The sequence below is a fragment of the Acartia tonsa genome, chromosome 11 (assembly GCF_053477335.1).
Source record: "Acartia tonsa isolate MP-2025a chromosome 11, ASM5347733v1, whole genome shotgun sequence".
NCBI classification, from domain to species: domain Eukaryota; kingdom Metazoa; phylum Arthropoda; class Copepoda; order Calanoida; family Acartiidae; genus Acartia; species Acartia tonsa.
In genome coordinates, this window is record NC_137270.1 from 46207433 (window position 1) to 46224939 (window position 17507).

General features: G+C 30.7%; 1 protein-coding gene across 9 annotated transcripts in view; it reads left to right on the plus strand.

The window, feature by feature from the left end:
* gek (serine/threonine-protein kinase gek) overlaps positions 1–17507 on the plus strand; it is a 161247-nt gene that overhangs the window by 82946 nt on the left and 60794 nt on the right. For 8 of the 9 annotated variants that reach the window (XR_013884271.1, XR_013884275.1, XR_013884272.1 and 5 more), the window contains exons 7-11: positions 5823–5960; positions 6438–6513; positions 6816–6959; positions 9126–9211; positions 12874–12973. Coding sequence is in view for 3 of the 9 variants with exons in the window: in XM_080177721.1 (XP_080033847.1) it covers positions 5823–5960; positions 6438–6513; positions 6816–6959; positions 9126–9211; positions 12874–12973 (544 nt within the window). In the remaining 6 variants the exon portion in view is untranslated. Of the gene's footprint in view, positions 1–5822; positions 5961–6437; positions 6514–6815; positions 6960–7092; positions 7124–9125; positions 9212–12873; positions 12974–17507 lie in introns of those variants that run through there. The other variant, XR_013884276.1, reaches the window with a different exon arrangement.

Sequence of the window (17507 nt, forward strand, 5' to 3'; positions counted from 1 at the left end):
TCATTCTGTTTCTACATTTTTGCATTTTATTTCAAAAGGTTTTTCAGCTTCGCTGTTTAAGGGTTTATAAAGGGTTTGTTTTGGGTACTTTTTACACTAAGAAAATCCCCCTAATTGAAAATGAATATTATTGAAATAAAATGTATCAACTTTTAGTTAGAGGCAGAATAGTTGTCTGATCCATTAGGACCCCTGTTTATTTCAGTTTTATATTATTTTCAGTTTGGGTTCGAAACCGATTAATATCCGTTGGTTTAGAACCGGTTATAAGTCATACTTGAAAATTATGTATAGCATCATATGACAGACAATAGGTATTTCACGAATATTAAAATTAAATTCAGCTTTGTTCGGCTCCTCGAGTTTAACAAAACTGGTTTTAATCTTATAATTTTATTATAATATCCGCGGAAAGCTGTCTATAAAACAATGCGATAAATAACTATTATTGCATTTTATAATTCTATCAATCTGCAAACTAATAAATTAGATAATATTTAAATTGCTCTAAATAGATTTAATTTATATAAAAAATATTGCAATTTTTTTTTTAAAAAGTCCTAATTTATTGGTAAAAAAAGTAAAATTATTCAAGTTTCATGTTGAAGCATTGAAATAAAATTCAAGGTCTTCAAGCTTTTTTTTGACAGTTCACATTGGGTTAAAAAAGGGACAAATTTGCAATTTTAATATATTAAGATGATGACAAATAAAATTACCCCTTCTTTAAAATAAAATTAATGTATAAAAAGTTTAAGCCAACGAATGAGCAAACATGCTTGGATTTATGTATTAGGTACGAGCATAATTTATTAATACAATGTACCCCTCCTTCCCTTTCATTTCTTAAGCCCTTTCACTAGCTTCATAGTTGTGTATTTGTCCCAAGAATACACAGGTTTTTGGCTATAATCCTACATTAATTAATTCTAAATCTAGTTTTGTCCCTAGAATGTAATTCTAACCCATAGTGCATTCACAGTACATAAAAGTAAATGAAAGCCAGGGATCTAAGGCGATAAGACAATGACCAATAAATTGATGTACATTCCCAATGATGCTGCACTAAATTATCTCTTCTTTAGATTAAAATTTGTGGTTAAAACGTCTGGACACTTACTGAATCAACCTATCAAAATCAACTTAAGTCCTCAAAGTTATTAGACCACCAAATAAGAAAACATTATTATAAAACTTTGGGGACTAGTGTATTAAACAGCCCATTGTCCCCTCCCTCCCTGAATTAAAGTATGAACTAAAATAATCCAAGCATTGCCGTAACTAAATTAATTTATTTTAAGCATTTTTTCAACAAAAAAGTTGTAAATAAGCTACTCTAGAACCGCTAAATAGCTAAAAACCTGCCGAAGCTATCCTGAAAATTATGGACTATTTGAGAGATCATATTTGACACACAACAAGAAAATAGTTACAGGGAGGGATGGGACTTTGGAATGTAAATTATGTTTGCCCCCAAAGTTTAAAAAACGCGTTCTTTTATTAGTTTGCTTATAATATTATGGGGACTTTTATTATATCTTGATTGTAAGTTCAAACTAGAAGTGCCTAAATTTTTCAACTAATGATTTAAATCTTTATAAGTTTATAATCATTGGGGATACTAATCAATTTATCGTCCATTGTCTTATCCCATAAAATCACTTAGAAATTCTGACTTAGTCATGTTCATTATTAATGGCATGCGACAATAAATTAGTTTTGCAGTTTTGTGCTTTATTATAAAAATATTTAAAATTTCTAACCCATACCGTAAAGAATTTAACTATGTATCTGTGTTAAATACGCTATTATTGTATGAAATGACAATTTCCATTTAAATCGAAAAGAAACGTTATATTAAATCCTCTCTCAGTTTCTTATTAGAAAAATTATCTTTCTTCAATTTTAAGGCCTTCTGTTTTAGTGGCCCTGTGGCCCTAAGGAATAGATCGAATTGTTAATTTGGGCATGTTAGAATTGCGTATATGTTTTAAAACTTGCATGACAATTCCTGTAAGAATTAGGTATAATTAAATTGCATATAAGCTTTCTATTTTAAATGGTAATTCCTGGGATGATTCGGTTTTATGGATGTTGTGATCCTTTTTAATAAAATAATTAGTGATGGGAATCCGGATCCGGAATCCGAATCCGGAATCCGCCCAATTTTCGGCCAATTTTCGGCCAATTTTGGAATCCGAATCCGGATCCGGAATCCGTTTTTTTATAGCGGATTCCGGATTCTATATTGGTAGGCTAAATTTAATTTAAATAGGTTAGAAAATACCAAGCACATTTTTAGGACATACGTAGCACTTAAATTTTAAATTTACTAATGTGATGTAAATGTTTTAGTTATGCTGGAAGTCAACACTTTAAACAAATCAAGGCTTCAACCAAGTAACATAGTGATAAATTAACGAAAAAAGCTATCCCTCTGTGATGGACGGCCTTTTAAAATACTGCTAGAATCCGGAATCCGAATCCGGAATCCGCCAAAAATAAGAATCCGGAATCCGCAAGAATCCGTCACTTTTTTTGACGGATTCCTTCAGAATCCGGAATCCGAATCCGGCCCAAAAATTCGACGGATTCCCATCCTTAAAAATAATAATTATAACTTTTTTTATAGTTTCTGATTTATATTTTTAGAATATCACTAGGGGGGGGGGGGGGGTTCTAACAAACTTTTGGGGAATTGTCCCTAAAAATTTGGTCGCGACCATAAATATTATCTATACGTCTGCTTGAGACATTTAGACTATACATACCACGGACAGTAGGGATAGTATATCTATAAATAAAATATTCTTATAATAATGAAACAGAATGTCTGGTTGTTTGTACCGAAGGATCTCGCTATGGTTGAACCGATATGGTTCTCCTTTACAGTGTAACTTTTCATAGGTCCTGAGAAGGTTTATAGTTATTGGGGGGAGGGTTCACCACCCTCCTAAGTGTACTCTATATATCCCTGAATATAAACACGTATAACAAGATTGGTCGTACAATATAACAAATTAGGGGCTTTGTATTAAAAAGGTGTATGGTAGGGCAGAAGAATAGCCTAAAACCCTCACAGAACCTACGTGTAGCTTCCCCAAAAAGAAAAACTCAATTTGTTTAGTAGTTTTCGAAATCTTAAGCCATAGACACAAATATCCTTACTAATATATATATAACTAGCGGCTTCGCCCCTAGCCTCTAGGGGCTTTGCCCCAAGAGGTGATAAAAAAATTAAGGCGAAATTCGTTAAAGTACCAAGGAAATCTTTTACAAAACCTAAAGGACCAAGGAAATCTGCAGAAAATAAAAAAAAATGGGGGGGGGGGATTTTTTTGGTTTTTTGGGGGGTTGGGGGTGTCCCTACCCTAAGAAAATAGCTTAAAACCACCACAGGACCAATAGGTATGTACCCTGATGAGTAGAATCCGATCGGTTCAGTGGTTACCGAGATTTTAAGCTTCAGACGGACGGACGGACAGACAGACAGACAGACAGACAGACAGACATCAAGCTACTTTGTATTATAGATAGGATATCGGTTACGTCCTTAGCATCTAGGGGCACGATTCGGTAGGGGAGGGAAGGGGCAAGAAAAATAGCATTAAACTATACCAGGACCTATATATACGTTTTCAATAAATCTTTATAGAAACAATTTTTGTAAATCTAGATTTCGAGTTGTTATACAGTTTTACAGATCTTAAGGAGCATTTACTAAAAACAAACTTTTACTTTTTTAGTTTTTGTGAAAACACCCAAGTTAAAATCGTAACATACCCGCCCAAAAATATACTGAAAAGATACAGCATGACCCTCGAAAAAGTATTTTTAAGCATCTGCAGCCCTTATTTCTCAATGAATTATAAAAAAATGCATATGTTCTTGTTCTCCATAGTATTCCACATAAGTAGATATAAAAATATTTTTTTTACCTCCATTAACACCGGAGATTTTTAGAGCTAAAGTTTTGAAAAAGTGACTGAGGAAAAAGTAACTTTTAACATGAAACGACTTTTTTAGCAAAATTAAGGTAGAAATCCTTTTATTTTTGTTACTAGCAGAAACTTTATACAAAAATGAAATAAAAAATTTAGTTTTTGAGTAAAAAGCATTTTTTTACACATATTTTTTGAGTCTTTTTAGTTTAATGATATTTTGAAAAACTTACTTATTAGGCAAAATTGTTTAAGATTAAAAAAACCAAATAAATCTTTATGAATATAGCAGGAAAATTGTTTTTGTTTCACAATCCTAACTTTAATAACAAAAAGTTATAAAGAAAATAAAATTAAAACATAATGATTTTTTTGTCTAAAAAGCTTAATAACCCCCTATTAAATTATTGAGATGTCAGAAAAGTAGGCGGAGCAACTGTCATAATTAATCCTTTTCTCAAATAAGGGTTAATAAATAACCTAAAATTTGCAAATAATTAATTCATTCAGTAGTATTTTTTTGCCATTAAAAATTTATATTTTTTGGTGGAATAAAAAAGAAATAATTAGTTAACTTGTTTTTCTTTGTGTATCATTATTCAGTTGCCAGAAAAACATAATATAACCATCCAAAAAATAAGAGAAACAAAAAAAAATTCTTTTTCTCAGTCACTTTTTCAAAACTTTAGCTCTAAAAATCTACGGTGTTAATGGAGGTAAAAAAAATATTTTTATATCTACTTATGTGGAATACTATGGAGAACAAGGACATGTACATTTTTTTATAATTCATTGAGAAATAAGGGCTGCAGATGCTTAAAAATACTTTTTCGAGGGTCATGCTGTATAACTTTGTACGTTCAGACAAAAATGCTAAAAAAACATCGACATTTTAGCAATAAAAGAAGAAAGGTGTGTTATGTTTTAATTTTATGCCATATATGTTACTAGTAGCTGCACCCCTAGCATCTATAGATTCTATATTCAAAGTGTCAATGAATATAACTAAAATCTAAAAATAAAATAACCTAAAAACATCACCATGCCTAAATGGAGAACTCAATCGGTTATCGAATTCTTAAGATACAAATAAAAAACCCTTACTACTTTATAAAAAAGGATCTTGCGTGATATAATAGCCTATAACACCTAAATGAAATTAAAAATCTGCGAAAACATTTTTTTGTTGTAATGAAAAAACTGCTTTACTACAACGAAGTAAAATGTGTCTCATTGCTGTAAAAAAAAGACACCTGCCAATATTTTTATTTGATTTTCCCCGTTTTACATATTTGGTGCGGTCGGACTGGTTAATTTTTTTTTGGTTTTATGCTATTTTTTGGTAATTATAACACCATTCCCTTTTCAAAGTATTTTTTTAAAATTTGTCAATACATCTATTAAACTTTCTATTAAATGTCAATCTTGTTTTAAGGTTTTATTATATAGTAGACATGTTTTTGGCTATTGATTTAATTGAAATTTAATACATCCATTTATCTATCGATCCATTTTCTGTCTTTCTTATGTCAATTTTGTTAAGGTTTATCACATCAATCTATCTATATCCATCTAATATCTATCTATTGACTATTTATCTATCCATCCATCTGTCTATCTATCCATAAATCAATCTAACTATCTTATATAAAAATCATCTATTCATTTATTGGCTTTAGATTCTGTCCACAAGCTATCCCTCTATTTATCTATAATTCTATCTATTTATCTATTCATCAATCTATCTATCTATCAATCTAATATCTATCTATGTTTAAGGTTCTATATAGCAGAGCTGGTGTTGGCTATATACTCTATCCACAAGCGGTCCATCCATTTATCTATAATTCTATCTATTTATTCATCCATTATACTTTTTAGGTTCTACATAGCAGAGATGGTGTTGGCTATCGACTCAATCCACAAGTTGCGCTACGTGCACCGCGACATCAAGCCTGACAACGTGCTCCTAGACGCGCAGGGTCATATCAGACTTGCGGATTTCGGCTCCTGTCTCAGGTATGCGAATTATACTAGTACCCAAAGTGCATTGACATAAACACTTTGGGTACTTTAAATCATAAAGCCTGAAAACGTACTCTTTGACGCGCAGGGTCATATTAGATTTCGGTTCCTGTGTTAAGTATTTAATGAAAGGGAGGGATGGGATGGGATAATGGAGTGTAAATTATGCTGGTTGGTTAGATACTTTAGATCTTGATTGGATGTTTGAATATGCTGTGTCCAGACTTTTTAACCAATAATCTACGACGACATAATGCTAAGATTATCATTTTCTTATTCGTGGGCTTAACAAATTAGGAAACTTTATTGTAATTTGATTTGTTGGTTGAATGTTGTTGAATGTCCATACTTTTCAACCTCTAATTGTAATCTATATGTAATTTTATGTATCATCATTGGGGATGTAGTACAATTTATCGAGCCATTGTCTTATTCCTTCAGATCCCTGATTTAAAATATTAATTTCTCTAGGTTGAAAGAGGATGGAACTGTGCAAAGCAACGTAGCCGTAGGAACTCCGGATTATATTTCACCAGAAATTTTAAGAGTAAGTTTCATTTCATCTACGATAATTTATAATGATTTTTAAAAATCTAGGTAAGTATCTGGTTAATTTAGTTATAATTCTAAATAACTTAAAGAATTTCTATATTTTGTATATTATTAGGCGGTGAAAGCTATCAAAAATAGTAATAAAAAATTAATAAAGGGCGCTAAAAAAGCCTTAAACCTGACCGGGACCCATTTTAAGCTTCACTAAAGAACTCATTTGGCTGCAGGCCAAACTTAATAGGTACCTATGAAAGACAAAATAATCAGCTGATTTCATATGTTTTTCCCTTTTTGCAGGCTATGGAGGATGGACAGGGCAGGTATGGTCCCGAGTGTGACTGGTGGTCCCTAGGGGTGTGCATGTACGAGATGCTCTACGGGGAAACTCCCTTCTACGCAGAGTCTCTGGTCGAAACTTATGGAAAAATTATGAATCATAAGGTGATTATTTTTGTACAGCTGTTGTTTGTCGTCTTTATTTTGACAAAAGTGCTTTTACTAAAGTCGTTTTTTATTTGATTTAACTAATACAAAGCGTTTTTAGTCAAAACAAGGATGACAACATCCATTAAAGCGACGCTTATGGAAAAATTATGAATCATAAGGTGATTATCTATGTACAGCAGTTTGTCGTCTTATTTTTGACTAAAGTGCTTTTACTTTATTATTTCCTTTAACTAATAAAAAGCGTTTTGGTAAAAAACATGGATGACAAAATCCATAAGACTGTAGGACAGACGAACATAACCTAATACTTGTAGACTCTACAATGTAGAATGCCAGAACTTAATAAGCAAAATATTAATTTAAAAGTCTAAACAAAATTGTATCTTTATTTGTATCAAAATTTAGTGAATACAGGATACTGTTTACCTAATATTTATGGACATATTTTTAAGACTTTATTAAGTAGATGCTTCGCCCAAAATATTGTACCTTGTTGTCCTAGTAATCATTGGTTCAAAAATCAGATAAATAGGGATTATCCAAACAGAAACTAATAACCTATTTTTTTTATTTTCATATGCGTGGACAATGCAATAAGAATATATTAGTAAAAAAATATTACAAAAATTAAAATTATTTTCACGACATAATGAAATGTTTACACAGTAATATTAATGACCTAATTATAAAAAAGATAATCGTTATCTTTTAATTATTATTTTCGATCAATATGTAATGATAAAACAACCAAAAATTTATCTTTAGAAAAAAGCAAAAACAATTTTAATACATTTTTATTTGATTATTTTTGTACCTATACAATTTTTATGATGTTCTCTTAATTTTTTTTAAAGGAGAATTTGAGGTCTAATCATTTCTTTTGTCTTTTATTCTAATTCCTTCTTTTTTATGGCCACTGAACATTTGGCTTATAATTCACTTAGTTCATTTATTAATTCATGATTTTTTAAAAGCGAAGCTTTTCTATAATTATGGTCGGTCCGTCCGTACGTCTGTAACGGATAGCCTTTTTCGTTAATTTAGGCATGTTATAATTGTCCTATTGATTTCAAACTTTGCATGGTGATTCATGTAGTAGTTAGGTTCGATTTTTTTTACTTATTTAACAACAAATTTTTATGTTATCTTATAATCCGATTGGTTTGATTTTTGTTATACTGATTCCTAGGACAACAAAGTACAATATTATAAGCGCAGCAACTCTATAATCAAGTCCTAAAAATGTAAGTATGTCCATAAACATTATTCTGTATTAAGCAGTTAAATTTAAATTCTGATTCAGTTCTGACAGTATAAAAGTATTAATGTCCGTTTGTCCTATCGTTTCAGTGCTTCGCTTTTATGGATGTTGTTATCCTTTTATTGATATTGATTGATACAATATTATAGATATAACATATACATAAAGTAAATAAGGTTGATAACAAGGATCTAAGGGATAAGACAATGGCCGATAAATTCATGACATCTCCAACGATGATACACAAAATACCCCTTCTGTAGGTTACAATTAGTGGTTGAAACGATTGGACACTCAACTAAATGAACCTATCAATAAAAATTTAATAGAAGTCCCCAAAGTTTTAAAGCCAACGAGTAAGAAAACTTTATTATAAAACTATGGAGACTAGTGTAATAAACAACCCAATATCCCCTCTCTCCCTGAGTTGATAAGCTTTATGTTTTATATTGCATTACTTGGGGATATTTTTGTTTGAGAACAAGGATAATTATCCATAAGTAGCGCAGCAATAACAAGCTAACAACATATTTATTTAAAAGATACTCTACAATTCAATTGTAAATAAAAAAAATAAAATTTTGCAATAACTATTCAAAGTAAAAACCACAATAAAAGATAAACAATCTAAACTTGATTTTTAACAAATCCGCAAAAATAAAATAAATATACAATTCATCAATGGAAATACAGCTTTTTTTCATAAGGCATATACCTAAATATTTTATGAAAATTTGTCGTCAATTTAGATTGCTAACAAAAAACTCATTTATTTGTAAGTTTCTCCATCCAGTAGGAGGGGAGCGGATGACGCAAAGTGGGTGGATTATTTCACTTAATTAGAGAACATGAAAATCTGGTGTAACATCCTAGTAATAATAAATCCATTCTTTTTTCAGAACTGTTTTGACTTCCCAACTGATGTCGAGGTTTCTGACGATGCCAAAGATCTTATGAAGCGGTTGATATGCGCTGCAGACGTCAGGTAATTTCATACACAGACACAGAGACGTGTAAGCTTTTTATTTTGAGGGGGTAAAATGAGGGATTTCAAAGGTGGTTATCTAATGTGTTTTTAAGTTTTAGGGGGATAAAATTTGGGGTTTTAGTTTTTGGGGTTGTCGAATTGGGACCTTTTTTGATATTGGGCGGCCCAATTGCCCAAAAGGGTTTTGGGCGACCAAAAGTGGTTTTGGGCACCCTTTTTGGGCAAATGTCGTAAAAAGCATATAAAAAGGATATTATAAAATAGCCTAAAACCATACCTAGACTTATTATTAGAAATAAAATAGCCTAAAACCATCTCAGGACCTATAAAAGCTCCACTGGAAAGGAGAACCATATCGGTTCAGCAGTTAGCGAAATCCTTCTCTAGATACAAAAAAGCTTACCAATTTATATAAACTAGCGTCTACGGCCCTAGAGGCCTCTAGGGGCACTTGAGGAGGGGAGAGTCAAATTTGATAATCCAATTATTATATTAGATTTGAAAAAAAAGTAAAAAAAAATTGGGGGGGGAATAATTTTTTTTTTTTTTTGGGGGGGGGGGGTTTCCTCCCCCTATTTTTATTTTTAGTTAAAAAATTTTTAAAAAAGGTTTTGAGGTACCTAGTGTAATTTTTTTCTAGGGGCGATTTCTCTTAGGAGGGATGGTGGTACCCTCCCCCAAAATAGTTATAAACCTTCCCAGAACCTATGAAAAGCTACCCTGTTAAGGAGAACCCGATCGGTTCAGCGGTTAGCGAGATCCTTTGGTACAAACATACAGACACACAAACAAACAGACACACATCCTGTTACTTTAGTATAGGATATCATCCAAAAAATAGGCCCGACCCCCCCCCCTCTTTTTAACCCCCTCCCCTTTTTCTCTTCCCCTAAAAGGGGGTGCTCAAAACTGCCCAAAAGTACCCAAAACCGCCCGCCCAAAACAACCCTGGGATTAACACCCATTTACCCCACCCTTGGACGTCTATGGATAGACAGACGTACAATACATACAGGGAGAATTATGGAATAGACTTTGATAATTCATAAATGAGGTTAATATTGTTTTTAAGAATGGGGGATAGTGTATTTTGCTGTCCAATGTCCCCTCCCTCTATGAGCTGTGACATCTGCGACTGCTTGTTATATATAAATTTTGCGGCTGGCTGCAGCTGCCAAGTTCTAAGATAAACAGAGATAGATGTAGATGGATACATTCTTAATGATAAATTAAACAAGCAGTAAATTTTTGTTTAATTTTAATTTAATATTTTAAAATTAGACACTTGTTGACATCTCATTTCACTTTCAAAACACACACAAAAAACTTTTGTTGAAATTCTAAAAAGGTCAGCCTAAGAAAGATTTTTCACTAATTCAGGAATCTAGAGGGATATGACAATGGGCGATTATTTTTATGAATGGACATTTCTAATTATGATTATATTATTTGTTGAAAAGTTTGACAACACTTGTTTGAACAAACTACTTTGATAATAGTTATTTAAAAACAGCTTTCCGTGGATATAAAATGTACATTTATGGCCCCGAGATGCCGAAGGCACGGGCTAAAAAACTGGTTTTTATCTTATGATTCTACATTTTTATATTCGTAGAAAACTGGATATTATACGATGCGGGACATAGTTATTACTTATTTCGTATGGATGAGAACCGGTTCTAATCCATTGGTTATGAATACGAGAAAAAGTATTCACGTTTCTAAGTCAAGTATGAGAAAACGAGTTTTAAACTTAGGATACAATCAACAAGTATCATATTTTAATACAGTTTTAACTTTTTATTTTATTTTTACATATTCTTTTGATATTTTTGTTGTTTTGACTTAATAATAGTGTATGATAGATAAAAGGGAATGAATCTCTAAAATAAAGTTTTTTTTTATGAAATTGTCTGTTGTTTGTTTTCCTTTAATTTTCAGAAACATTCTAGTAAATATAACATTGACATACATAAGAATTGTGGAGAAAAAATAAAAGGAGTACTTTTTTTTGGGGGGGGGGGGGAGGGAGGATTCCTTATTTATTGCGCCTTGGAGGGATTTGGGGTAGATCCCATCATCAATGTAAATTATTTTTGAAAATAAAACAAAATGGGGGGGGGGGGAAAGGTTTTTATTATAAGTATATATACCTTTTCGGCCCAGCCGTTTAAGAGATATTATTGGACTAACTTAAATAAATCATAGCTGTTATAATTTATACTTGCACCGTGTTGACGAATGTTACGGCTATCAAAACTGGTATTAATGTTGTGACTTTTATTTTATTATTCTGTATAAATTGTCTTTACGTTACATGATTTTTCAGAATGGTTCAGAACTGGTTCTAATCCATTGGAAATTAATCGGTTTTGAAGCCATACTGGAATATTTATTCCTTTTTTTTCCTTGTTTTTAGTTGGGACAATGATAAATGAATATAATATTCTATACATTTAGCTGAGCAAACTTTTTTACACTAAAAATACAATCCTATATTTTTGCACTTTATATAACATTTTTCTATGGTGAAACGTCTGAAAATAGCCTAAAACCATATTGGGAACAATGTGAAGCACCATAAAATAGTGAACCTAATTGGTTCAGTGGTTGTTAGAATGATCTTAATGGACGGACAAAAAAACTTGATACTTCATACTATACTTATTTTACAGTCAGTCAACGCTTTTAAGTTTTTTATGAACAGACTATTTTTTACAAAAAAAAATATGATTATCTAATGTAAAATTGCATAACATGCAAGCTACTTAACTTTTTAAAACTTTTGCCTTTTCTAGCTTAAGTATATAATGGAAAAGTTCTTTTATTATTACCTATGCCTTATTTTGCTAGAAATCACCATCTAAAAATTAGATTAAATAGTTGGGTTTATAATATCAATAATAATTTCATATTCACTAGTGTTTTAAGAATCTTAAAACAAAGTTTAAAGTGTATAGGACAATTTCAACTATCCTTTTCAGACCAACTAAATAAGCACATTTTATTACATCCATACAATTAAAAAAGAGACTGTCCTATTAAACTTGCTAAATTAAATATAAAAATGAGTTTTGTTTACACTTCAAATGAATATTAAAATACAGTCTTCTTATTGTACATTCTATTTTTGAAAATTACTTTATAAACAAGGATAATTCTTTCATAACAAGCGTAGCAAAACTCAATAATGCATATTTATTGGAATATTCACTCCAATATTAAACGTCTATCTTGAATAATAGCTTAGCAAATCTAAGGGTTTATGTGTTTAAGAATGCCTAGCTAATAATTAAGGGAATCAAAACACAAAAAATCATGCTCTTTGGTTATATGAATCTACACACCAAAATTATACCTCTATCTTGCATATTAGCCGAGTAAATCCCATATTTTTATGTTAATTATGCCTTATGGTTATTGTAATCTACACACCAAAATTGGACTTCTATCTTGCATATTAGCTGGGTAAATCCCATATTTTTATGTTAATTATGCCTTATGGTCGAATCATAATCTACACACCAAAGTTGAACTTCTATCTTGAATAGAAGCTCATTTATTAAATCCCATGTAAAGACCTATGAATGTTATACTATGCTTCTATTTTACTTAGCCAGTTTCAAATACTATAAGCTATTAATCATTTATTATTTTAGATTGGGTCAGAACGGAATCTCAGATTTTAAGAACCATCCTTTCTTCACTGGTGTGGATTGGGAGAGAATTACTAACTCTACAGCTCCCTTCATTCCTGAGGTGAGGTTCTAAATATATTTATCTATCTATCTACCATCCCTTCATTCCTAAGGTGAGGTTTCTAAATATATTTATCTATCTATCTACCATCCCTGAGGTGAGGTTTCTAAATATATTTATCTATCTATCTACCATCCCTTCATCCCTGGTGTTGATTGGGAGAGGATTACTAACTCTACAGCTCCCTTCATTCCTGAGGTGAGGTTCTAAATATATTTATCTATCTATCTACCATCCCTTCATCCCTGAGGTGAGTTTCTAAATATATTTATCTATCTATGTACCATCCCTCCTTCACTGGTGTGGATTGGGAGAGAATTACTAACTCTACAGCTCCCTTCATTCCTGAGGTGAGTTTTCTAAATATATTTATCTATCTATCTACCATTCCTTTTTTCACTGGTGTTGATTGGAAGAGGATTACTAACTCTACAGCCCCCTTCATCCCTGAGGTGAGGGTTCTAAATATATTTATCTATCAACTATTCACAGTTATGGAATCTCGACGACAAAGATTTTTTTATCCAATCTTGACAAGTGAGGTATTTTTGGAAAGAGGAATATATATAGAAAACACCTATGAAAATTAGAAAATCCGCAGAAATCATATTTGCAAGTTATTTGCAAAAATCTGCAATGCTAATTTGCAAAATTAATTTCATGCCTTAAATGACTTATTTAGAAAAAATCTTTTTATGAAATGTGTTTATTTATAAGTTTAGAACATACTTAGGGCAAAAAAAATTTCTTTAGTTACTTTTTTTCACCTTATATATGAAAAAAGCAGTTTCTCACATTTTATGATAAAAAAAGGTATAGGAACAAAAAATATGTTTTTTCTTGATGTAAACACAATAATTGGCATAAAATCTATCATCCTAAATGTAAAAATCAGATATAGAATCCTTTTTAGAGCAAAAATAGTGCAAAAAGTAACCAAGTCATTTTTGCAAAGTATGAAAATCTGAAGAAAATAGTTCTTTTTGATTTTGATATACATATCAGATAAATGTATATAAAATTAGTGATCAAAAACTATAAAACAAGTTATAACTTTTTCAATCCTATCATTGATTAAAATGCACTTTTAGGTTTACTTATTACCAAAGTAGCACATAAAAACTCTTTTTATTAAGTTATTAAACAAAATAAATTCAAATCAACAATTAGGTGTTTTTTATAATGCAATAGACCATTTTGTAGTTGTTTTTTTGGCATTTATTTTGTTTAATTACATCATAAAAAGAGTTTTTATGCACTACTTTGGTAATTCTTAAACCTAAAAGTGCAATTTAATCAATGACAGTGTTGAAAAACTTATAACATGTTTTATAGTTTTTAATCACTAATTTTATATACATTTATCTGATATGTATATCAAAAGCAAAAAGAACTATTTTCTTCAGATTTTCATACTTTGCAAAAATGTCTTGGTTACTTTTTGCACTATATTAGCTTTAAAAAGGATTCTATATCTGATTTTTACATTTAGGATGATAGATTTTATGCCAATTATTGTGTTTACATCAAGAAAAATCATATTTTTTGTTCCTATACCTTTTTTTTATCATAAAATGTGAGAAACTGCTTTTTTCATATATATGGTGAAAAAAGTAACACTAAAGAAATTTTTTTTGCCCTAAGTAGGTTTTAAACTTATAAATAAACACATTTCATAAAAAGATTTTTTCTAAATAAGTCATTTAAGGCATGAAATTAATTTTGCAAATTAGCATTGCAGATTTTTGCAAATAACTTGCAAATATGATTTCTGCGGATTTTCTAATTTTCATAGGTGTTTTCTATATATATTCCTCTTTCCAAAAATACCTCACTTGTCAAGATTGGATAAAAAAATCTTTGTCGTTGAGATTCCATAACTGTGTATTCCTTTTCACTGGTGTTTTCACTATCTATTTACATATCTATCTAAAGATCCCTCTGTAAAAATAAGCTTTATTCATTTTATCAGAGGCTACAGCATTACATGAAGTGGGAGGGGAATAACCCTCGACTTACATTTTTTTGAAAGAATTTTTTTGGTGTATTTATTTTCTAGGGCTTTTTCTCTTGGGAGGGTTTTAGGTATCATACCTTAACATACCCTAGTAGTTTTTAAATCTGACAAGTAGTGACAAAACCTTGTCTAATCTGAGTTTTGACAGGTTTTCCTCAGGTTTTAATCTGCCCGCCCCTCATCAATCAACTCTGACATTTGATTACATTTCGTCAGATTGTAATCTGACAAAACCTGTGTTTTTGCGCAAAAAGGTACTAAAACTCAGATTACTCAGGATTTGCCGCCAAATTTTTAATCTGTCAGGGGGGATTTCAGATTATAATCTGACGAATCTGACTCAATGTGAGCAAAGTTCAGGTGATTAAGATCGTAATCTGTGATTAAATTGACCCTCAAAATTTGCCCAGTTAATCCCTTATCTGACATTTGATGACAAACAGTCATACTCTAACCTGACATTTGATGACAAACAGTCATACTCTAATCTGACAATTGATGACAAACAGTCATACTGTAATCTGACATTTGATGACAAACAGTCATACTGTAATCTGACATTTGATGACAAACAGTCATACACTAATCTGAAATTTGATGACAAACAGTCATACTCTAACCTGACATTTGATGACAAACAGTCATACTCTAATCTGACATTTGATGACAAACAGTCATACTCTAACCTGACATTTGATGACAAACAGTCATACTGTAATCTGACATTTGATGACAAACAGTCATACTCTAATCTGACATTTGATGACAAACAGTCATACTGTAATCTGACATTTGATGACAAACAGTCATACTCTAATCTGACATTTGAAGACAAACAGTCATACTCTAACCTGACTTTTGATGACAAACAGTCATACTCTAATCTGACTTTCATTGACAAACAGTCATACTCTAATCTGACATTTGATGACAAACAGTCATACTCTAATCTGACATTTGATGACAAACAGTCATACTCTAATCTGACATTTGATGACAAACAGTCATACTCTAATCTGACATTTGATGACAAACAGTCATACTCTAATCTGACATTTGATGACAAACAGTCATACTCTAATCTGACATTTGATGACAAACAGTCATACTCTAATCTGACATTTGATGACAAACAGTCATACTCTTAACTGACTTTTAGTGACAAACAGTCATACTCTAATCTGACATTTGATGACAAACAGTCATACTCTAATCTGACATTTGATGACAAACAGTCATACTCTAATCTGACATTTGATGACAAACAGTCATACTCTAACCTGACTTTTGATGAAAAACAGTCATACTCTAATCTGACATTTGATGACAAATGGTCATACTCTTAACTGACTTTTAGTGACAAACAGTCATACTCTAACCTGACTTTTGATGAAAAAACAGTCATGCTCTAATCAGACATTTGATGACAAACAGTCATACTCTAATCTGACTTTCATTGAAAAACAGTCATACTCTAATCTGACATTTGATGACAAACAGTCATTCTCTAATCTGACATTTAATGACAAACAGTCATACTTTAACCTGACTTTTGATGACAAACAGTCATACTCTAATCTGATATTTGATGACAAACAGTCATACTCTAATCTGAATTCAAGTGAAAAATAGTCATACTCTAATCTGACTCTTAATGACAATTAGTCATACTCTTTATTCAGACAAATAATAATTTTGATATTTTGATTTTAAAAGCAATAAATTTTACAAAATTGAATAATTTTCACACAAAAAAATATAAAACTATAAAATTAAGTGATGGTACTCTTCCAAAGATTCTGGTTGTTCTAGTTGTGCAAATGGGTCAACAGAAGTAACTATCATAAAAGATTTTGTACTTATGTAACAATCTTTTAATTAAGTTATTCTATTGAAAGTTGTCTCTTTCTTGGTTTCTCATTTCTTTGTTTGTGTGGTAACTGCATCAAAAAATGTTCATCAACAATTTAAAAATAAATTATGATGTAGTTTTAAGATTTTCAAAACAACTTCAACACCAGACTAATTAACAAAAATTAACAACCTGACATTGAAGTAATTCTAAAATTTTGAGTTAAATCAATTTTTGACAATAGGTAAACTAATTGGAAATGATTACAAATCAAAAAATAATATTTAAAGGGATAATTGCATAAAGTGCATAATTAAAGTTTAATGGCAAGCATAAGTTACAAAATACTATCTAACATATATAATTTTGTAATAAAATGAAAAACAATCAATAGGCACCACTGAACTAGTCATGATATGATTTTCAAGTCTTGATATTTTTAAAACTACCTGGTAGAAAATTGAAATTATTTCAAATGTATGTCTTCTAGATAAACTATTAAACATAAAAAAAATATGCAGCTCACTAAATTCAAGTTTAAATGCAATTCTTGCAACTACCCCTTTGATGCAAAAAAATAAGGAAAAATTTAATACTATTAATTAGAAATCTATGAATATTTGATTTAAACATTTAATTAAACAAATTAAATAATTTATTAATAA